Source organism: Fusarium mangiferae (genome assembly GCF_900044065.1).
Source record: "Fusarium mangiferae strain MRC7560 genome assembly, contig: FMAN_scaffold006, whole genome shotgun sequence".
Classification (NCBI taxonomy): domain Eukaryota; kingdom Fungi; phylum Ascomycota; class Sordariomycetes; order Hypocreales; family Nectriaceae; genus Fusarium; species Fusarium mangiferae.
Window position 1 is genome coordinate 933,825 of NW_024573926.1, and position 22,393 is coordinate 956,217.

Here is a 22,393-nt window from a genome sequence, read left to right on the forward strand (position 1 = left end):
TCAATAGAAGAGTCACGTGGCAATAGTAGGATGCGTACGTCCATGTACTTGTTCTTGTTTCCCCATGTCACAGAGACATATTACTTAGGTCTCTGCCAATACAAGTCATATGATACTTCAGAAAACAAGCAATCTTTCAATTCAGACACTATATCGTCTTCGTTTTCGGTCTTATGAATGATCTCGGCTATTATATCGTATAAGGCATAATTCATCGAGTTTCCTTGAACCAAATGACAAGCCAACTCGACGACAAGTTTGGCTTCTCTTATAACCAGGCTCTGCTTGTCATCAGTGCCCTCATATCACTCAATCTCTCCCTGGTCCCCTGATGGCCCCAAGTCGGTCCTTGCATGCAAAAAGTTTCTCCAGAAAGCTGATGTCTCCAAGTTTCTCAATAAGCCACATGTCGGTGTCCTTCTGGTTGTCCTGTTCCTCTGGTTTGGCAGTCATTTCGATCAGGATCGCACATATACGGGCTGCGGCCTTGAGGCGCTCCCAGCACTGGCTCTCCATGGCAACCTCTTCCTCTGGCAGGTAAATGATCTTGCCGACCTTGAAGAGCCTTCTAGACCACAAGCAATCAAACAACCCCTTCTTCGTTTCATCTGTAAGCTTTTCCTCGTACCTCTTCCAGGCTTTGACGGGAATAAGAGACCTCTCTTGCTCCGTCTGGGCAATTGCTATACTTAGACGCTTCAGTGCCTTTTCATGTTGTTCTGGTGTTGGCTCCTTGTGCATTTGACCCAGCATCTCGAGAAGCGTGGGTTTGAAATCTTTCCACTGGTGCTCTTCAATGCCCTCCACGGCTGTGACAACTTCGAGAATATCCGACCTGCAATATGCTGGTAAAGTCTCGATGTCGGCATCGTTCATGCGGGTATCATCTCGATCTTGTAAAGGCCTCTGGGCAGAAGAGTCATGGTTGTTTTGCCCTTCAACTGTGCTCTGTTCCCCGTTCACCTCTTCTACCTTGTCTTGAGACGAGGTAGCGCCAGAATCAATATCCATAGGGCTCAGCACGCTGGCGTCGTCATCGTTAACCGTATCCTCAGGACTGGGAACCTGAGTGGGAGTCTTGTCTTTTGACTGATGTGCAGTGCTGAAAACTGCAGGTTCGGAGACATCGCTCTTATTCTTGCTTGTGTTTAGCTTGATCCGTTTTCTTGGGCTGTCATCAGATGTTGACAGAGCCTTGTTCGCAGCCTCTGTCTCAAGGCGTTTCTGGGCATTGTTCATAGGACTTTCCGGGGGACCGGCATTGGATCTCTTTCTACTGGGTCTCTTCTTTTTGCGACTTCGGCTCCTCTGTTCACTGAAGACCGTGCCAATGATGCCAATAAACTCCTCCGCAGTGGTTGCAGCCTCCAACTGAGGGCGCTTCTCAGTAATATCGTGGCTCGACGGGAAGAAGGCAATGTGCGTCTCGGGTTCAGTTCCATCAGTGAACTTGAGATTATATTTCGCTCGGGCTCTGGCAGTCGTCAAACCGTGGCCGCTCGTAGTAGCGATGTAGCCAATGAGGCTGGTACGCAGGTGTATAAACTCGGTTTTCGCGTCACGGCCCTTCGCGCCAGCTTCAGAGAAAAGATCTTCTAGCGACTTCATGAAGTCGTTACCAGGGATCGCCATCGTCAGGATTGTATATGGTAAGTTATCGAAACGATTCTTCGGGGATCCTTTCGAAGGCGTGAATGGATGGTGTTTGAATGAATGGTTCAATACAAAGGAAGGTCACGGTTGTGCTGCGGGAAACCAAATGCATCAGGAATACGTTGTCGGGAAAATGCAACGATAGAGAAACACTGTCAATACAATCATGCGTCGTTTTGTTATTGTTAAGGTGCCTGGCACTGTCGTGTTCGTCCTGCCAGTGACACCTTGGACCTTCACAAGCACAGCAGCACTTAGCAGAAGCTGATATCTACAAAGATAGAATTGGTGAATTAGACAAATGAAATTGTGAGACTTGATGCGCGAAATGTGCTCTGGTGATATTGGGTCCTCTCATGTTTAATACATTATGATCACTGCAGGGATAATTAAGGTTCTTCATGAAAAGGTTTGGCCAGTATGCGATTCACTACTCCGTAGGTACCTTACCTTTGGCATATTAATGTTAACCCTAACTACTTGGCTTAACCAAGAATGAATTTTGGCTACGATTCTCAGTACTGAGGTGGAAGGTTACCTCAATTCTTTGACAAAGCGCTCTGGAAAGGGGAGAGTCATCGTAAACGTCAAACCAAACACCGTACTAGTTACAGGCTAGATCTAAAGTGAAGAGACCCTTAATGGGCCATGCAGCTCTACATTGTGTCGCCCTTGACCTACCAAGTTTTGTATTGATAGACATCAAACCTGTCATTAACGTCGACGTGGATGGGCTAGGCACACACGATTGTTACTCAACGGCAGATACGACACGAGGTTGGCTGAAAATCATGATATTGCGCTATCTACTTTACATCCTGCGCATCCCAGCTCCAACCAAACACCGAAACAAGGAGTTCATTTATGTTCTTTTCCCAAATGTCAGTCTATGCATTTAAAGCTCATCATGGATGTTGTCATCCTGCTCGGCACCAGCGCCACCGGCGCCCTGGTACATCTTGGACGTGATAGGGTAAGCGACGTTGGAAAGCTTCTCCTTCTGCTCCTCGAAGTCCTCAGCGGTAGCGTCAGCACCGTGCTCATCGAGCCACTCGTTGGTCTCCTTGACGGCCTCGAGGATCTGTAAAAGTTAGTATATGCATTTCTAGTACGAGCAATGGAAGAACTTACAGTCTCCTTGTCCTCCTCCTCGATCTTGCCACCAAGACCCTCCTCGTCGTTGACCTGGTTCTTGAGGGAGAAAGCGTAGTTCTCGAGGCCGTTTCGGGCCTCAATGCGCTCACGGGTAGCCTTGTCCTCCTCGGCGTACTTCTCAGCCTCGGCGACCATGCGCTCGATCTCCTCAGGGGTAAGACGGCCCTTATCGTTGGTGATAGTGATAGACTCCTGCTTGCCGGTGCCCTTATCGTGGGCAGAGACCTTGAGGATACCGTTGGCGTCGAGCTCGAAAGAGACCTCGATCTGAGGCACGCCGCGAGGAGCGGGAGGAATGCCGGTAAGCTCGAACTTGCCGAGGATGTTGTTATCCTTGGTAAGAGATCGCTCACCCTCAAAGACCTGGATCAGGACCACGGGCTGGTTATCAGCAGCGGTAGAGAAGATCTGGCTCTTGCGGGTAGGGATAGCGGTGTTACGGGGAATCAGCTTAGTCATGACTCCACCGGTGGTCTCAATACCAAGGGTCAAGGGGTTGACATCCATGAGGACGACACCAGAAGTACCCTCCTCACCGGAAAGGACTCCGGCCTGGACCGCAGCACCGAATGCAACAGCCTCATCGGGGTTGATGCCCTTGGAAGCCTTCTTGTTGAAGAAGTCCTCAATGAGCTGCTGAACCTTGGGGATACGGGTAGAACCACCGACGAGGACGATGTCGTCAACGTCGGACTTCTTGAGCTTGGCGTCCTTGAGAACCTGCTCAACAGGCTTCATGGTCTTCTTGAAGAGGTCAATGTTGAGCTCCTCGAACTTGGCCTGGGTGAGGGTCTCGGAGAAGTCCTTGCCGTTGTGGAAAGCCTCGATCTCAATGCGGGTGCTCTTCTGAGAAGACAGAGTACGCTTGGCCTTCTCGGCCTCACGCTTGAGCTTACCCATGGCCTTGAGGTCCTTGGTAATGTCGACGTTGTTCTTCTGGTTGTACTGCTTGGCGAAGTAGTTGATGACTCGCTGATCGAAATCCTCACCACCGAGATGGGTGTCACCAGCGGTAGCCAGGACCTCGAAGATACCGTCATCAATAGAGAGAAGGGAGACATCGAAGGTACCACCACCGAGATCGTAGACGATGATTTGTCGCTCACCGTCGGTCTTGTCAAGACCGTAGGCGATAGCGGCGGCGGTGGGCTCGTTGACGATTCGGAGAACGTTGAGACCGGCAATGATACCGGCATCCTTGGTGGCCTGTCGCTGGTTGTCCTGTGGAAAGTTAGCCGGATGGTCAGCTAGGAAGAGGAGAAAATCAAACTTACGTTGAAGTAGGCAGGGACGGTAACGACGGCGTGGGTGACCTTCTTACCGAGGTAGCCCTCAGCGACCTCCTTCATCTTGCCAAGAACCATAGCAGAGATCTCCTCAGGAGTGAACTGCTTCTTAGCGCCATCAACCTCGACCTGGACGACGGGACGGTCATCACGGTTGACGACCTTGAAGGGGAAGTGCTTGATATCACCTTGGAGGGTCTTCTCGGAGTACTTGCGGCCAATGAGGCGCCTAAACAGTTAGCATTGTGCCGTGCAATCAGAGGAATTCATGTATGCATACTTGATATCGTAGATGGTGTTCGTGGGGTTGGCGGCGGCCTGGTTCTTGGCGGCGTCTCCAACCAAACGCTCGTCCTCGGTGAAGGCGACGTAAGAGGGAGTGATTCGGTTACCCTGATCGTTGACGAGAATCTCGACCTTGCCCTTCTGCATCACACCGACACAGCTGTATGTGGTTCCAAGATCCTGAGCTAGTTAGCGGGGTCATGATGAGCGGGCGGGAAGCGGTAAACGTACAATACCGATGACGGTGCCGTAGTTATCGACCTCGTCGGCCTGAACAGTCTGGACGAAGGCCAGAGGAGAGAAGAGGAGGGCGATCCAACAAAGGAGTCCCAGGCCAAGGGCCATCGAGCTCCTTGAACGAGCCATGATGAGCTCTCTGTAGTTGCTATGCTTCGAAAGCGCAACAAGACTCTGAAATGAAAAATGAAAAGAAAAGTGATCAATCAATTGTAAAGCAGAGGCTTCTGAGTCTCGAGCCTTGCACACAAATTGTTTGGTATGGAGGAGAGAGGGGGTATCTTTGAATGGTTGAAGGAAGAAAAGGAAAGCCCGACAACTTTATTAAGTAAGGTGCTTGTCTACCAAAAAAACAACTGTCCACTATCAACGAAAAGGCCAGATTTACAGGATACTTTACCATGGAACCAACTTTCCCCACACGTGACAGGGGTCCGAACTAGACACTGTGCAAGCCGCCATTTCAGAGTTCTCTTGAAGGAGGTTATTGGAGGGTTTTAGGGCAAGGCTGTCGACCCTGGCACCTTAAACACCGAGCGCCTCAATCTACAGGGACAGTGTGTCATTGCTGGCCTCTGCGTAAGACGCCACTTGTGTATCACTATTCTAGCATTGAAGTTATTTGCAAAGAAGGTGTTGGAACAAAGCATTGCGTGGGTAACTATTCTATACGTTTCTACGCATCGTGAGTCATGCGAGTCCTCTGCCTGGTTTAATTCTACCGAATGTGACAATGATTGAGGCGAACCTTGTAGGCTGAGATGCTTTCTTTGCTCGAAAGCACAGTTGGCTTCTTTACTTTACTTCGAGAATATTCTCAGCAGAACCTTGCCCTGGTTCGGAGCAAGGCTCCGAAGGTGTCCTTTTGGATGAGTGTGACAATGACGGAGGATCCTCATATCCCTTAATATCGCCAATCGCTAACGCAGGCACCATCGACGAGCTATCAAGAAGTACATTTTGGTTATCCGCATCAATGGTATTGCCCGAGTGGTTGTACGTGATAGACCACGTTGGAACTTTTTCCCAAGTGAATGATTCCTTGAGTCATGATTGGGTGAGCCAAAGCTACCCCGCCACCCTAGACAACCATGAACCATCATGAATGGGCTCTCATGATCCCTTTGGACTACACGATGCTCTTCTCCCTTTTCTAACTTTAGGCTATTTTTATGCTCTTGTGGTAATACACGCAAAAAGGCGACACATATACGGATACCATGTACCTAGATTAGCATTATACTTTTTAGTATTTCTAGCACAAGGCCGAATGGAATTTGAAGGAGTATAGGTCTGCAGCATTTGTAATCAGACTTATTTAAAGAGGTGTTAACAGGAGTCTTCGGAATGCTCATTTGTCTTCCCAAAGGGCCATGGTAGTGGAGGAAAACAGAACAATAAGTTGCCAAGTAAAGACCACGAAGGAAGGATAAGAGGAAGATAAAGCGGGAAACGATGACAAGTAACCAGCTTTGCCCACATCTCTAGGTTGGAATGCAGCACTACTAAATATGGGTATCATACTCACATACAACACACTAAATGAAATAAAGAAAGCGCCGCTCGTTCAATTGCAACTTCTGCAAATTAACCTACACATCTTTCAAAGCGATACGCAGTAGACTTGCTTGGCCATGCCTTCTAGGGTTATACTGGTAGTTCTTTCTCTGTCTCCACAAGCTCCCTTTAAGGCATGAGTTGGTGGTATGTCCCCCAAGCCGCCTGTGAAGTGATACACATGTTAATAGATACACTCAAATTCGAGCCTATTTTTATTGGAAAGACAATTTGAGACGACGCGACAAAGCTCTCTGCCTTTTGAAAATCGCCAATTCCATCCACATAGTGATACATGATGAGCTGGTGAACCCAGTTAGTTGAACAATGATGGCCATCACTATTTACAGCTTGTTGGAGGTCGGACTAGGATTAAACCAAGTAAGTAGGACTAGAGTCTCTAGGCTAGTTCTCCTCAGAAGTAATTCCCCAGGTTTCATTTCAGCATTCTTTTGGCTGAGCCTGCCCGGCGGAGTTGTTCTCATTCTGGAGCACGAGCTGGTCATGATACTTCTTCGGAGCGGATGGGGGCCGAGAAGTTAGCTTGATAGTCTGCACCATAAGACATTCACAGCCCAAACTTCGATTCGTCCTCCATGAGAAGCCCATTCAGAATTTGGCCGAGCACGAGCTCCATGAGCCAGGTAATATATGAGCCATATGGCACCCCTGCAATACCTTAATGATGCTTTACGTTATTAGTCGGTTAAAATCACCAAATTCGACCATGTTGTAGTAGTCCTACTACAAGCGTCTTGACGAGCTACCCTACAACACAACTGTGAGCAGTGAGTTTTCCGACACCTACGGCGAAAACCACCTCAGAATATGATCAACAAATACTTGGATCTTCGTGAAACTGTATAGTGTCCCCCTTATTATAATCGAAAATTTTGATAGCTTATTGAATTATAGGATACAGGCGAGAAGACTCGTTGATCTCAGCAGCCCGGTTTGTCAATAATCTGAGTGTCTCGATCAACAAGGTACGTGAAGCCATTTCGCTCAATTGCTACCAGCAGCCCAGGCGAACTTGCAACAGTGCTGGGTCATGAAGATAGGTGCCAAAGGTGGAAAAAAACAGACATTAAAAGATCTCCTGTCAAGGTATTTGTGCTTGGAAAGTTAAAACTATACTTCAATATGACTCTTGTTACTCCTCGCTTGTGCATGGAAGAATATGCAATAAAATACAGTCTACATCAACTTCTTTCCCAAGTCATCGGGAATTCTATAAATCTCCCCACTCTTGTCATCCTGAAGCCAATGCTGCTCTGGAAGAATCGTTGGATTGGGATCTTTGATCGGCTGGATCAAGGTTCGATGTTCATGGTAGTGGATGGATCGTGTACGCTTGGGCTCGTAAATTGTATGAACATGAGGCCTAATATGCTCATGCACGACAGGCTCTTGATGGTGAACCGTTCTGTCAAAGTCAAGGCTGTTCTGGAGGTGAAAGTTGGTCTCACTGTTGGTACCGGCACGGACTTCCTCGTTGATACGGTCAAACTCGGCGTCTCTAGGGTGAATAGCCTCCAGATTCTGGCGAATATTGGCTTCTTGACTTGAGTTTGACTCAAGGTTGACGTCTGATTCTTGGGATAAGGGCTTGATGTGAGTCGCTGCATATTTGGGTCCTTCTTCACCAATTGCCAGTTGTGAGAGCCTTGCCTGAGTAGGGCTGGTTTCGTCGACGAGGTCGAACGGTGTTAAAGGGTCGATATCTATCTCAGGAAGTGTCGATTCGTTTGGAGAAACGGTCAGCCCAGACAACCTCGTTTCAAGGTCATCTGTATTCTCTGCTTGGTTTGGCCTGTCTGTCTGGTATGTAGTGTCCTGGGAGTGTTTTGGCTCTGTTGTATACCGCTGAGATTTACGACAGGATACATCTTCAGCAGTTTCACCCCCACACCAGCCAGTGGCATCCGGCTCTAGGCTGGGGCGAGGCCGTTCTAGTCTGGACGTTCTAGGCGTTGGATCTGCTTTCAACGGTTGAACTGCCGGATGAGCTAGAAAGTCGCCTGTGTTCTGGGGTTTAACCGTAGGCTGTGCCTGTGAAGCTTCAGGGCCGTTATGTTTCTCAGTCTTTGAACTTCTGCTCAGTAGACTGAGAGATTTTCGATGTTGAGGCTGAGAGTTCCGACTCGACTCAGCTAAGCTGTTCCTGTTGCTTGTTGAGTGCGATTCTGAACCTTCGGAAGTGTCCGCTCCATGGAAAAGACGTGATGCCCTCTTCTTGATGGCATTTTTGAGACGGCCCGCCATGAGACCGGCGCGTTAATTGGACGTCCCAAACAACAACGGGACAAGAAATAAAAGTGACAGAAACAGGAACAAGGGTTGGAGAAGTCTGAAGTGTATTAGTGATATTACGCCTGATTTACAAGAGTGGTCTCTCTATTGGCTGTGATGAAATGTGACTGTTGTGATGTGATTCGATTCAGAGACACCACATTTCATCATTGAGGGTATCAGAAACATCGTGGTTACAGCATCTTTACATCACCTTATTTCGCCATTGACCGAATCGCGAAGTCGGTCGGGATCGACGGACGGGATCTGGTGGAAGTTTGCGAGTGTGAGGCGACGGGAGGCACGATGACGCCGTCTATTTACAGATTGGCAATGCTAAGCTTCGCTAGCGCGCTGTAGGCTCGATCTTGTCTCAGCTCTACTTGGCAGAACCTGCTCATCATTTCCTGTTGCCCCCCACATCCCTTTGACTTTCGGAGAAATCGGACGAGGTTATCACCAATTCCGACACGTCAATGCTTTCCGGTTGCGGATCATCTGCTCCTACCGGCTGAGGCTCAACACGGCATCCACTCGGATGGGTGAGACATGCATTGAACATCGCCCTTATCTGCTCGGATCGTTCTTCAATCATGACGTCGATGAAGGCCTCTTTCAGCTGTAGTTGAGCTGCAGGTGTCAGGCCGCACTGACTCTGGAGCTACCTCTTCCGTTGACGTGGAGGTAGCCGTGGGGACCAAGATACGCACCAAATGAAGATCGCGGGATGACATGGAAGGCTTGAGGTCATCATCATTGGAGCTTCGATGTGCTCCTCCGCAATCTCGATAGCTCGGAGCTCACGTTGGAGCTCACCGTTGGCTAAAGCTATGAGATGACGTCCATGATGCTGCTAATAATGAAGAGGCGGGCGGCTCAGACAATGAGACGACGTAAAGCGTATTCGAGTATATAAACTAAAACGTACCTCGATTTCTTTAGCATTATTCTCATCATCATCTCATCATCAACATCATCAACATACAAGCCACAGCAAAACAAATACCCAATCACCAGTTACACCTGAATCCCTTACACTCATAACTCATAACCCCAAATTCAACAAGATGGAGAAAGCAAAGCAAGCCGTTTCTAGCTTCCTTTCCAACGACGGAAAGCACAGAACCACTGTCGACGAAGATGTTAAGCCTCACGTCACTCAGGAGCATGTTATGCCTCATCAGCATGAGCAAGTAACCACTGCCCTTGACAAGGAGGTTCATCAAGAGCACCATCATACAACTGTTCAGCCTATTACTCATAAAGAGACTCTGTAAGTGATTCTCCCAGTCCCACATATTTGCAACTGCTAACAAACTCAGTCCTGAGCAGCACCACCACAACCTCATCCCAGTAGAGCACAAGACTTTTCACCACGGCAATGAGCAAGACACACGGGCTACACTCGACCGTGAGGCTGCTAAATACAGAGACACCACAGAGACCCACAGTACCACTCACTCCACTGAGGCTGCTCCCGTTGTCACCGGCGAACGAAGTAAGCTACCCAGACTTCATATTAAATCAAACACAGCTAACAACGACAATCACAGTTCATCACCATGTTCATGAGCATGTACAGCCCGTAATTAATAAAGAAACTGTCCAGCCGCACGTCGTTCACACCACGATACCCATTCAGTGCGTTACATATATGTTGATGGTGTTGAGAAGGACAATGAGCTAATCTGATCGGCAGCGAAACTCACCACGCCGCCCCGGTGCATCACGGAACTTCTACTCTACCAACCAAGACTCTGGAAGAGTTCACTCAAGAGCGTGGCGGCCTCAAGGAGCGAGCAGCTCAGAAGCTCACCGAATTTGAGGGGTGTCCCAAGCCATACCGACGAGAGCTTCAGGGTGAACAATTGGAAGGTGACAAATCAATGCACCTTCACGGCCATGGTGACAACTATGGTGAAAACCAAGCCTTCGCTGGCCGAGAGGGTCATGGTATGGGACGTAACACTGAAGGTCTGGCCGCTGGTGCCGCAGCCGGCGCCGGGGCTGCTGCAGCTACTCGCAAGCACCGACACGGTATTGGCCACAAAGAGCGCCGTGGATCTGCCTCTAGCAGCAGCTCTTTGAGCTCTAGTGACGAGGAGTCTCGCGGTTTGGGCAAGTCTTCCAAGACCAAGAACCGCGGCCTTGGTAGCTCAACCGGAACTGGTGTTGGAGCTGGAGCCGCCGCCGCCGCCGCTAGCGCCGCTCACTCTCATCATCAGAACCGTGAAGGTGCTGCAGCTGCTCCCTCTACACTTGAAGGTAACCGAGGTATTGGCAGCAACACTGGTCTTCAGTCCGGTTCTGGTATTCCCGGAACTGCCGGTGCTGGGTCTGGCGTAGAGTCTATGGGTACCACTGGGAACATGGGCAACTTTGGCTCCAGCAACCGTGGCGTTGGAAACACTAACACTGCTGGTCTTAACAAACCTCACACCGGTGAGTATGACCAGGTTAAGACCGGAGGTCTTCACAACGACCCCTTGAACAGTCAACACGTAAGCATTCTTACCATCCAAGATTTGAAGTAAACTAACATGAATAGTCCCGTGGTGACTCTGGTGTTGGTATGCAGACTGGCAAGAAACCTTCCTTGATCGACCGTCTCAACCCCATGAAGGATGCTGACGGTGACGGAAAGAAGGGACTTTTCGACTAACGCATTCGCTGAGTGCTCGGAGAATGGTGTAAACCGATTGTACGATTAGTGATACGTGTTTAGTTATGCATGACGCATGCAAATCTAGCTTAGTTGTTGTGAATTTACTAAGGTTTCTCAAGTTCCGCCAACGCACCATGACATACAATAAACTCTAGTCTCCATGTAAATTTTCCTACCGTCAACTAATTCTTTGAATGTGATTTATATAATAAAGTTCCCTGCATGTTCTCTCGGCACTCGGTAACTTCCATAGTTTTTATACGACTTGGATTTCTAATTCGATTTCATTATTCCCGCACTCTTCACCATACATGACGTATCTGAATATCAAAACACGTATATGGGTGTGTGATTATTAGTAGAGTATGTGATTTGGGCCCTTAAGCATGACAGGATGCGTAACAACTGATTGCAATGAGTGCTCTACATCCCGGGATGTCATAACTTGATAGTGTATTCTGTTGCCAAGGATGGAAAACTCTCTGATAGTTGATTTATGAATCAGAACAAACCAAGGATTTATGATCGCAGCTGATAAAATAGGAGAACATTACTCTTACTGAGCATTGTTGAGCCCCGGAAAGCAAAAAGGCTTTAGATATTTGATTTGGCAACTGATTTAACGGGAAAAAGCCCCAGCAAGTTAACTAGAATCTTGCAAAAGTCTATCCTAAAGTTACCTCAAGTCTTGTGACAATTTACCAGGATAAAGACCCAATGTTTGCTTGGTCTCCTTAAAGCCAGTTGACTCCATCACTGCGACTTCACTTTCAAGACATCCAATACACAGCCAGTAGTATCGTTTCTGAAACTTTTATTATATAAATGATACTACTCTAATAAACCAGCAGCGACAGTTTCACCTCCACTTCGAATTACAACTCTTTGCCCTGACTCAAGAGGAACCTTCGCCGCCAGTTTGATAACTACTCTGGCAACACCACCAGGCTGCACAACTCTGGGCTTCTTCTTGATAATTGCCCCGGTGGCCTTGTCCAAGGTTGCTGTGATCGAAACAATCTGTCCAGCAGAATGCAGGCGTCCACGATGGAGATCAACAGGCATGGGCATGAGATGCTCAAACGCCATGGCTTTCATGGTGAAAGTGTCACCACAGCTGATAGGATCCTTAGTGTGGCATAGCATATCGCCAACTCGAATGTGAATAGGGTCGATGTTGGTCAGAGCAACACTGACACTTTGTCCAGCAACAGCCCAGTCTTGCATGCCTGAATCCACCATTATTGATTTGACATATGCTTCTTCTCCACTTGGCTGCACTAATAGAGCATCACCAAGCTGAACAGAGCCAGAGTCAACTCGACCAGCGATAGTTGTTGTGCCAAGCTGCGATCTGAAGACCTCAGAGATAGCCATTCGAAACGGGTTCTTGAGAGCACGTGTTGTTGATGGCTCTGAGTTTTCAAGAGCCTCAATCAGAGTAGGGCCGGTGTACCAAGATGCAGCTGTGTCTTCTGTTCGACGAACAAGATTGTCGCCATTTAGACCAGAAATAGGGATGAAATCAATGTTTTTGGGTTGGAAGCCAAGACCAGCAAGGAATGCATTGACCTGCTGGACAATTTCGTCAAAACGCTCATGTGACCAGCCAACCATGTCCAGCTTATTGACGGCAATGACAAGCTTTTGAACACCCAGACTTCGTAGGAGAAACACATGTTCCCGGGTTTGCCCCTTGAGTCCCTTTTCGTAGGCTCCAGTGTTTGCGTCAATGACCAAGATAGCAAAGTCAGCTTGACTGGCACCTGCGATCATGTTGGGTACAAAATCCCTGTGACCTGGCGCATCAAGAATAGTGAAGCTGGTCTTCTCTGTCTCAAAATGGTTTGTCGCAATATCGATAGTGACACCTCGTTCTCGCTCCTCACTTCTTTGGTCCATTACCCATGCCAGAGCAAAAGACTGTTTGCCAGACTTTTCGGCCTGCTTCCGGTATCGATCAATAGTATGCTTCTCAACAAATTTAAGTTCCAGTAACAAACGGCCCATCAGTGTACTCTTGCCAGCATCGACGTGTCCTACTCGATCAGCATAGAACAGAGGAGAGGAGGAGTAAACTTACCGACTACAACAAAACTGATGCTTCTCTTGTTGGAACTATTTTCATATTCCTTCAAAACATCGAGCCCCTTACTTTTAGGGGGCGGAGCCTCAACAACATTCAACTCCGCAACGTCCTTTGCGACTTGAGAAACATCCTTATCTTTCTCCTTTTGGGCCTTTTTAGGAGCCTTGGCCACTGGCTTTTTCCCCGCTGAATGGAATTAGATTAGCCCATTATTTCGTCCTTGCAAAACTCGAACCTTTCGCCTGGGCTGCGAGCACCACGTCATCGGGACTGGGTTCGGCGAAAGCCTCGGCGACATAAATGGGAGAGGATGTATATGGCATAGCAAAAATCTCATCAGGCCTTGGGGCTTTGGACGGAGCAGATCCAAAGAGCGTCCGGGCAAAGGCGGATGGGGCAGCTCGAGGCATCATGACTGGAAGGTCCTCGTCCATGAGCCATCCCTTGGGAGTAGAATCGATATCTTTCAGGTTGTCGGTGATAGCTGCAACCTCCGTTGATTCCTCTTGGGGTGGCGATTTGACTTGTAGCGTAGGTTCAGGAGCCTGGCGAACTTGACCCAAGATTGGCTGGTTCTCTTTTTGTGACTCATTGATGGAAAGTCTTTCCAGACCCCTTCCGGCTCGTTCCAGCTCTTTTTTCTCTTCGGTCTTCTTCTTCCTAGCGGCCGCAAGAGCTTGAAGCTTTGACATCTTGGGAGGCCCCTCGCCACCTCCCAATAAGCCACCACGAGGACGCTCTGGCTCAATAAATACAGTCTGGCGTTCTTGAGGTACGCTCATCCATGGCATGTCGTCAAAATGCCATGCCGGAACTCCTAGAGCGGGTGGAAGATCCATGATAGACGTATGCCCATTTGATAGACGTCCGTGGTCTGCTCCAGTCCCAAAAAGGCGTTGCGAAGCAGAAAAAAAGACTGACATACCTTCTGGCGCTTTCTTTGCTGGTTTGGAGGCCGGAGCAATGAATGTCTTCATTAAATACGTGACTGATTTGTCGATATCGTAGTAATAGTGCCACAAAGCTTCCTCGATTTGTGCTTTTGTCACTTTGTTGGCTTCAGTGCCCAGAGCCCGACGAACCTCTGCTGTTCCCTCCTCCATGGCCTGGCGATCTTCTGGGCTGAGCTCATCTTCTACTTCGTCTTCATAGTCATCTCCGTCAAATTCGGATACTATATCGTTTGCATTGAAAGTGTGAACGATTCGATGGCGCGACATCTTGTATAGCTGGGTTGGTAAGGCGAAAGATGGGTTCGGTTGAAGATGTGGCCTGGCTCAGTTACTGGAGAGGAGTACTGATAGAGGGAAGAGTCTGAGGACGCAGAACAGAGGGTATCGGGGGCTTTTATAGACAGGAAAGAAGAGGGAGAAAGGAAACTTCGCGATCTGCTTTGGAGAGTTTGTTCCAAGATCAACTTAGGATAAGGTCTGATTGTGTTTTAATGATGTATCGACGATTGGCGGGGCATCGGCTGGTAGTGGGGTTCACTTATGATCTCACTAAACCAACTGCTGAAGCCTCAGGTACTGAGTCCTGATTGACTGAGTTGTGGCGGGGTCAACCCAACGCCCAAGCCCCTGATTTCGGACTATCTTGTTTCCCCGCGCCGCGCATCGGTGTGCAAGGCACCCAAATCTTCAAAAAATTGAGGTGGGAGATTCGATCAAGAAAACGATAGAAGCTCCGGGCTGCCACCATATTTCGTGGGACCTTTTCGACATCGCCGTAAACGCCTTTAATCTAGCGGATACAGCTCCCCACGGGTGGACAAGTCACAATCAAGATGGATTCATTGAGTGAGTCCTGCACAGTTTTGTTAATGAGGGGCGAGGGGTAGCTAACGAGGGGACAGATTTGGATGTGTCGAATGGTAATTGCGACGACTTGCCATGATGGTGGTTCTCAGCTAACAACAACAGCGGCGGTAATGAAGGATGAGCAAGGCCGACCTTTCATTGTCGTCAGAGAGTGAGTTGACCAATGTTGCAGCCTCACCGTTATTTCCAACCCTTTCTAATAATATCCTTTAGTCAGGGGAAGAAGAAGCGCCAGTTTGGTAACGAAGCCGTCAAGTCCCATATTCTCGCCGCTCGAACAGTCGCCAACATCGTCAAGTCCTCTCTCGGACCTCGTGGACTCGATAAGATTCTCATCTCCCCCGACGGAGATATCACCGTGACGAACGATGGCGCTACGATTCTACAGCAGATGGAGATTACAAACCACGTTGCTAAGCTACTAGTGGAGCTTTCCAAGTCTCAAGACGATGAGATTGGTGACGGTACCACTGGTGTCGTTGTCCTCGCTGGTGCTCTGTTGGAACAGGCTGCCGATCTTATCGACAAGGGAATCCACCCTATTCGAATTGCCGACGGTTACGATCAAGCTTGCGATATCGCTGTTGCTGAGCTCGACAAGATTTCAGACACCATCGAGTTCTCCCGAGAAGAGACCTCCAACCTTGTTAAGGTCGCCCGAACAAGTCTGGGTAGCAAGATTGTGTCCAAAGCTCATGACCAGTTTGCCAACATCGCCGTTGATGCCGTCCTCTCCGTTGCCGACCTTGAGCGAAAGGATGTCGATTTCGAGTTGATCAAGGTTGATGGAAAGGTCGGAGGAGCCCTCGAGGACACTCTTCTCGTCAAGGGTGTCATTGTCGACAAGGACTTTTCTCACCCTCAGATGCCTTCAGAAGTCCGAGACGCCAAGATTGCCATTCTCACATGCGCGTTTGAGCCCCCGAAGCCCAAGACCAAGCACCACCTTGATATTACCAGCGTCGAGGAGTTCAAGAAGTTGCAAAACTATGAGAAGGAGAAGTTTATTGAGATGATCCAGCAGATCAAGGACACAGGCGCTAACCTAGCCATTTGCCAGTGGGGTTTCGATGATGAGGCCAACCATCTCCTCCTCCAGAATGAGCTACCGGCCGTCCGATGGGTCGGCGGTCCTGAGATTGAGTTGATTGCTATTGCTACCAACGGTCGAATTGTTCCTAGATTTGAGGATCTTACAGCCGAGAAGCTGGGCAGTGCTGGTATCGTCCGTGAGATGACTTTCGGCACAACACGGGAGAAGATGCTTGTCATTGAGGAGTGTGCCAACACCCGAGCTGTTACAGTCTTTGTCCGAGGCAGCAACAAGATGGTGAGTTCTATTCACAGTCAAGGATGAAAATAATGCTAACAGCCTAGATAATCGATGAGGCTAAGCGATCGCTACATGATGCCCTTTGCGTGGTGCGAAACTTGGTCCGCGACAACCGTGTCGTTTACGGTGGTGGCGCTGCTGAGATTGCTTGCTCTCTGGCTGTTGAGGATGAGGCCGTCAAGACACCCGGGCTTGAGCAGTACGCTATGCGTGCCTTCTCCGAGGCTCTCGACACCGTTCCCATGACCCTGGCCGAGAACAGTGGTCTCAACCCTATCGCTACTCTGGCCGAGGTCAAGAGTCAGCAGGTCAAGGCTGGTCCCGAGGACCGAGGAAAGCTTGGTGTTGACTGCATGGGACGTGGAAACAACAACATGAAGGACGCCTTTGTTATCGATCCTCTTATCGGCAAGAAGCAGCAGCTTCAGCTCGCCACACAATTATGTCGCATGGTCCTCAAGGTCAACAATGTTATTGTGTCGGGAGCGGATGACAACGACTTTTAGATGAAGATAGATGAGCAATGAATGAATACATGCTTGTCAATCTCACCATTGCGAGGATTGGTTATGCAGGTAGATGATATCCATGTATGTATAATCAAAAGTACTGTATATTCTTCGAGCCTGATGTTGTTTGTTGTGATGAAGTTGATCTACATGTTGACCGTTATGATTGGGTGCCCTGTAATGGTGTCTGACAGGGATCGGAGGAATTCCAGTTCCCTTGGCTTACGTGCAGAGTAATCTAAACATATCATACCTCTAACAGAATTTATGAATACATCTTAACCACGAATATATAAAGATAATCGCCCTATTTAACATCCTCCATGCAATCCTCTGAGTCTGCGGTATCCGCACAGCCAGGTTCCTTGGCCGACTCCAATACTTCTACTATCGTCACCAAGAGGCGCCCTATCCCCCGAAAAGGCCATACCAAGTCTCGAGCAGGTTGCTCTAGTTGCAAACGGAGAAGAGTAAAATGCGACTTGACCACACCAGAATGCGGTGCCTGCGAACGCTTAGGCTTGGATTGCGAATACCTGAATAGGCTCAGACATAGCAGTCAAAACCCAGCGGTTGTCATCTCACGACCACTGCGAACTGACCCAGTTATGTTCGATCACAACGATCTGAACTTCTTTCGGCATTTCCTCTTCGAAGCCTATCCTCCACTGCCCATAGATGGGTTCACAGTGTGGCAAATGGCCTCACAGCGTTCACATTCAGTAAGCTAAATGCCATGATTATCGATTTTGTGACTGATATGCAAAAGTATGATTTCTTACTGCACTCTATGCTTGGGCTTGGAGCATCTCATCTAAGTTTAATTACTCCTAATGGGTATGAGAAAGCAGCCTTGAAGCATCGAGTTTTTGCAATAAGTGCCTTGAATAAGCACCTTGCAAGATCTGGTCTCTCCAATCAAGACACCGAAGCAGCATTTGGAGCGATGCTCAACTTGACTTTTCAATCTGCGTATATGAACGATGGGCTCATAGACTTTCTCACGATGGTCAGGGGCTGTAAGTTAATTCTCAATAAGTCCTGCCGAACCCCTTTTGCTTACTTATCAAGGTTGGCTCGTCGGTACACAACCTCATGTTGATCTAGATCAGACCATATTCAAGACATTCGGGCGTGTAAGTTACCTCGAAAGAATCAAGGCCCTAATACAAGACGGCCATGAAACGAATCATTATCTGGATAAAGTCATCGCCGAGGGCTTCTGTCAAAGTGTGCAGAAGCTTGGTCCGTTGTGTCACAGCGTTGCTGAGTTAAAATACTTGGCCCACATGCAAAGAATCGCTACCTTGGCATCTTCAAACCCTGCCGAAAGTTCGTTTCCCTTGTACTTTGCTTGAACTATTGCTGACTTGTAGGCTACCATGAACTCGCGTTCCTATATGATGGACTTGGAAATCTAAGCGGTAACGACTTTGCTTCATTCATCGACCCCACGAATCATGCTTCACAGCTCGTCATCCTGCACATACTGGTTCTCGAGTTTGTTATGAGCAGAAAAGCGGTCGAAGGAGATAAGAGATCTGCAATAGGGAAGAAAGGTTATCACTGTAGAAAAGCCATGTCAAAGGTTTGGATACAACAGATTCTCCGAAAGCTTCCTATTGAGTACTACGAATATGGCGAGTGGCCCCTGAGGTTCATCAATAGTCTCAATTACTCGTTTGACGACGAAGACCAAGTTTGGAAACCTTTTTTCCTAAGCAATGGTAGAACAGTTATACCAGCAGGAGAGACGCTTTCTTTAGCTGTAATATAGCTGTAGAGTCTATGAACACTACTGGGCACCGTCATTTCTAGCAAAACAACTGAACTACTGTTGCCAAACCAGCCGAGCCAACCCAGATTCATCTTCCCTAGTATTTAAAACAATCCCTGAAAGATTGCTGACGAAACACCTGTCGGATATCCCAGTCTCCTCTTGCTCAATTGACAGGCTTTGCGAAGACTATTTGGGGCCCGGAGCAAGCTCGATAGTATCTTCAATGCGAACAGCCTTAGATCGAGCGCCATCCCTTCCAATATATCGACTTGGATGATAGAAACAAAAGATACCTATAGCAACAGCCATCGGCAAGCTTTCGAAAACCCAGAAGAGCCACTCATGGCTGAAGGCATATGTATCTCTCCCTCCAGCAAACTCAACGACACGAAAGATGCAACGAACCTGCCAAGTTAACTTGTGTTGCAACGATATCCAGAAGACTTACCATTATCAAGATGCTCGAGATGTAAACTGCAAGGACAACTTTCTGCCAACCCCTAGGCGCATCCTCAACAGCCATGCGAAGGGCAAGGACATGGAACCGTCTAAAAACGCAGAGGAAGAGAGAGAATGCTGCAAGCTGAAATGCCAATCCGGCTATAAGAACCTTGACCCCAATCCTCTCCATCTCTCCTTGCCAGTTATCCGAACTTGCGATACCAGAGCCGCTCCCTTGAATGAGAAAGGCGATTACATCGCAGAAAACAAATATTGGGGTAAGGCGGCGCCCTGGAATTCGGAGGATGCGGTGATGGGATGGAGGAAGAACAGCGAGGATCAGCCGGCTGATGAGAAGGTAATTTCCAGCAGCTATAAGGACCGGAGCGAGGACCGTGTAAGTGAGCGTCAGGACAAAAGGCGTCTGCCGTGTTCGTTAGAGGTGAGAGGAGACTCAACAGTAACGAACCAACTCACGATCTCTGACTGGTTTTGAACAGAATGGATTCTGAGATTATAAGCGGCAACTTCAATGGCTGAACCTATAACGACAACAATGAAGTACCAGGCTCGGTACTTGATCAGAGTGAGATATGCAATGGCAAGGAAGATAATGCCATAGACAACAGTACCAACCACAGCAAGTGGGAAGGATGGATCATACATCCAGATGGACTCTTGATCTTGCATGTTGATTCAGTTGTTCGGGCACTTAAAGATGGTATAAGGATACTGATGTTGGTAGGATCGCTGACTTGTCTTGCTATCATCTTTCTCTCGTCCTCTAGCATCGAATCTATATACATTTTTACAATAACGAGCCACGAATTCCATCATTTCTGAATGCGATGAATACGTTGACAAGGCTAGAGATGTCGTTAGCCGAGTTTTTGGATGCTTATCCCAGTGTCAGGGAAGACTTTGGTTGGTTGTTAAATTCCCTAGGCTGCGTGGCCCTGGAGATGGAATGCGATCAATACGAGATGACTTTGACGGCAACCAATTACATAGAGAACCAACAATCAAATTGCCCTTGTTTTTATGAATAAAATAAGAACACAAAGGGGTTTCAGGTTATAATTAAGCTTGTTTTACAAGGGTGGCTTCGTTCTGTTCACTATCATGACTGTTAACCTAGACCTGCAAAGTGATGTTACCAGTTACTGACGAGAACAAGATTCTTTGAACAGCTCTAAATGGCACACTGCCTCTGACAGCCTCGGATGACAGCATAATTTCAGCACGGGAAAAAGGATCGGCACAAGTAACAAGGCATCCGGAGCCGAGGTGGCGATGGTCCTCACGAGATGAGGGCATTCACATGGACACGTAGCAGTCGCAAGATTCTCGTACGTGTTGTTCATACCTCGAAACACCACATGATGCTGTCTCGATATTGACAGCTGTAGGGATTTCTCATGATCGAAAGGCGTGTGAGACAAAAGTGTACTCAGACCCTGACTTGATCGATTGAGGCAGACGATTAGGGTCGGAACGCCATCATAGCATCAGAAGCGTGACCTAAAATTGGTCACGCAAAGGGCAATAAATTTATTATATTCGACCTCTCGGTTGATTTCTTTAGCGAGTGCAAACCTGGCGCTTAGATCTGAGGCTGAGACATAGTCTGATTGCTCCAGAGGCAGCAAGACATGTGAGTTCGACTTGGGTAGAGAGAGACAATGAAGTTATCCCGACTTCTCTTGTGTATCCGTGGGCGCCTCAGCAGGTAGTCTCACAGCGGCGGAGCATTGTACTGCCACCCGCCAGCCGCAGTTTTCTAGCGCACCGTGACTATTGGATCGTCTGTTGTAAATTTATCTCACCTACCTACTGTACCGTCGATTAATACACGGTGCTCCGTTATCGTGACTTACCAGGAAAGGGAAACGGGCCGTCAAGTGTGAATTGTGTCCCCCCAAAGCGCCTTCACCGATGTTCAGAGTTCGAGGGTGATTATTCTCGCTGTGAGACTCGGAGATGAATGGGGTATCATTGTCGCTGAAGGGTGTATGTGAGTCAGTTGAGGGCTTGTTGGTGTTGCATTGATGCGGCCGAGATGCTGTACATTTGAATGTGAGTGATAAGTGACTGACCGTGGGGAACAAGTTGAAGACGGTGAGCAATGGGGAAGAATTTCAAATTAATTGAACAGTAAGATGTAAGCATCTGCTAGAGAAAATAACAACCAAAGACTATTGTTCATATCAATAGAAAGTGTATTCTCATAAAATCTTATGCTGATATGTCAAGCTCGTGAGTTGCTGAAGATACCCAAGGCTAAGGTAGAAGACGAATTGCCAAGTCAGGGCGTCGTGTGGTTTGCATGATCACCGCCAGATCTACCGTTTGAACCGTATCGACTGCCGTTGAAGATGAAATATATTAAAAGAGCCAATAAATAATTCGCATTCATTTTAAAATCCGTAAAAGAAATAATAAAAAACGGTGCAGTTCCTGTTCTGCCTTCATCAACCACACAGCACCGGGTTCCCGGGCCTCACCGCCCACTGTGGTCGCTTTAACAGGCCTTGCACGGTCATATGGGCACTCAACTTGCTTCGTTGTCATCCCATCCTCCACTCCCTCACAGACAAAGGTCTCCTCGGCATCCATCACTTTCACTTTGACGCGCACACCCCATCCCATCCCATCCCATCCCATCCACCCACCATCTCTAATAATAAAGAGAGGCCTGTCGATTCATACCATAAACCCCAACGTATAGCAAATAAAGATGGATGTCTCTTGCTTCCCCGGGCTTACATGAGACACTCTCCAGATACAACACAACACCAGAAAAACAATACCTACACTACAGTAACTTACAGAGAGACCTCCACTCCATTTCTCATGTTTCAACCCGCTTGCTTGTCGCACTCTCTGGCCCTTCTGTTTGCCTATCACGGGTCAACAAACAGCGCCCTCATATGCGACGAGCCGTTTTTGAAGAAGGAAAAAGAAACTCCTCAAAGACATTGCATTACATGACAGACGGCGGATATGTCTCTGTTTACCAAGTAGTCAGCTTCCATCCTCATAATGGCTTGCTTTGTCCTACATGCAATGCTACGTGATGACCAAGGCCAGGCCCATCAATGCACGACTGTCAAGTGCCAATGTCAATTGATGATGAATCTAGTGACTTCTCATCTGAATTTCTTCTTTTTTTTTCATTGCTTCTTTGTTGCGGTCAAGTAGCCACGTTCTCTGTCTGGTGCTCACCAGATCAAAATCAAGTTTGGCCGATGGCCTTTCTTCTGTTGCCACGACATCACCGCCTCGTATCGT

General features: G+C 48.1%; 8 protein-coding genes across 8 annotated transcripts; 3 read left to right on the plus strand and 5 right to left on the minus strand.

Moving 5' to 3' along the window:
• Positions 1-309: 309 nt before the first annotated feature.
• FMAN_03041 (uncharacterized protein) lies at positions 310-1,632 on the minus strand (the record flags this gene model as incomplete). Its single annotated transcript, XM_041831809.1, has 1 exon — positions 310-1,632. One exon carries the CDS (start codon positions 1,630-1,632, stop codon positions 310-312), a length of 1,323 nt encoding a protein of 440 aa, XP_041682335.1.
• A 916-nt stretch (positions 1,633-2,548) lies between these two features.
• On the minus strand, positions 2,549-4,745 carry FMAN_03042 (putative glucose-regulated protein 78 of hsp70 family; the record flags this gene model as incomplete). Its single annotated transcript, XM_041831810.1, has 5 exons — positions 2,549-2,734; positions 2,785-4,029; positions 4,083-4,323; positions 4,375-4,559; positions 4,611-4,745. The coding sequence occupies 5 exons, from the start codon at positions 4,743-4,745 to the stop codon at positions 2,549-2,551; spliced, it is 1,992 nt and encodes a 663-aa protein (XP_041682336.1).
• Positions 4,746-7,370: 2,625 nt separating this feature from the next.
• FMAN_03043 (uncharacterized protein) lies at positions 7,371-8,438 on the minus strand (the record flags this gene model as incomplete). Its single annotated transcript, XM_041831811.1, has 1 exon — positions 7,371-8,438. The coding sequence occupies one exon, from the start codon at positions 8,436-8,438 to the stop codon at positions 7,371-7,373; it is 1,068 nt and encodes a 355-aa protein (XP_041682337.1).
• Positions 8,439-9,532: 1,094 nt separating this feature from the next.
• FMAN_03044 (uncharacterized protein) lies at positions 9,533-11,127 on the plus strand (the record flags this gene model as incomplete). Its single annotated transcript, XM_041831812.1, has 5 exons — positions 9,533-9,738; positions 9,788-9,963; positions 10,019-10,106; positions 10,165-10,966; positions 11,014-11,127. The coding sequence occupies 5 exons, from the start codon at positions 9,533-9,535 to the stop codon at positions 11,125-11,127; spliced, it is 1,386 nt and encodes a 461-aa protein (XP_041682338.1).
• Positions 11,128-11,961: 834 nt separating this feature from the next.
• FMAN_03045 (uncharacterized protein) lies at positions 11,962-14,439 on the minus strand (the record flags this gene model as incomplete). The annotated part of the gene is made up of 3 exons (XM_041831813.1): positions 11,962-13,169; positions 13,214-13,405; positions 13,455-14,439. 3 exons carry the CDS (start codon positions 14,437-14,439, stop codon positions 11,962-11,964), a joined length of 2,385 nt encoding a protein of 794 aa, XP_041682339.1.
• Positions 14,440-15,005: 566 nt separating this feature from the next.
• FMAN_03046 (putative t-complex-type molecular chaperone, epsilon subunit) lies at positions 15,006-16,878 on the plus strand (the record flags this gene model as incomplete). Its single annotated transcript, XM_041831814.1, has 5 exons — positions 15,006-15,018; positions 15,075-15,092; positions 15,142-15,190; positions 15,253-16,369; positions 16,417-16,878. 5 exons carry the CDS (start codon positions 15,006-15,008, stop codon positions 16,876-16,878), a joined length of 1,659 nt encoding a protein of 552 aa, XP_041682340.1.
• A 326-nt stretch (positions 16,879-17,204) lies between these two features.
• Positions 17,205-18,658, plus strand: FMAN_03047 (uncharacterized protein; the record flags this gene model as incomplete). The annotated part of the gene is made up of 4 exons (XM_041831815.1): positions 17,205-17,603; positions 17,651-17,900; positions 17,953-18,213; positions 18,258-18,658. 4 exons carry the CDS (start codon positions 17,205-17,207, stop codon positions 18,656-18,658), a joined length of 1,311 nt encoding a protein of 436 aa, XP_041682341.1.
• Positions 18,659-18,847: 189 nt separating this feature from the next.
• Positions 18,848-19,792, minus strand: FMAN_03048 (uncharacterized protein; the record flags this gene model as incomplete). The annotated part of the gene is made up of 3 exons (XM_041831816.1): positions 18,848-19,066; positions 19,110-19,526; positions 19,580-19,792. The coding sequence occupies 3 exons, from the start codon at positions 19,790-19,792 to the stop codon at positions 18,848-18,850; spliced, it is 849 nt and encodes a 282-aa protein (XP_041682342.1).
• Positions 19,793-22,393: the final 2,601 nt, after the last annotated feature.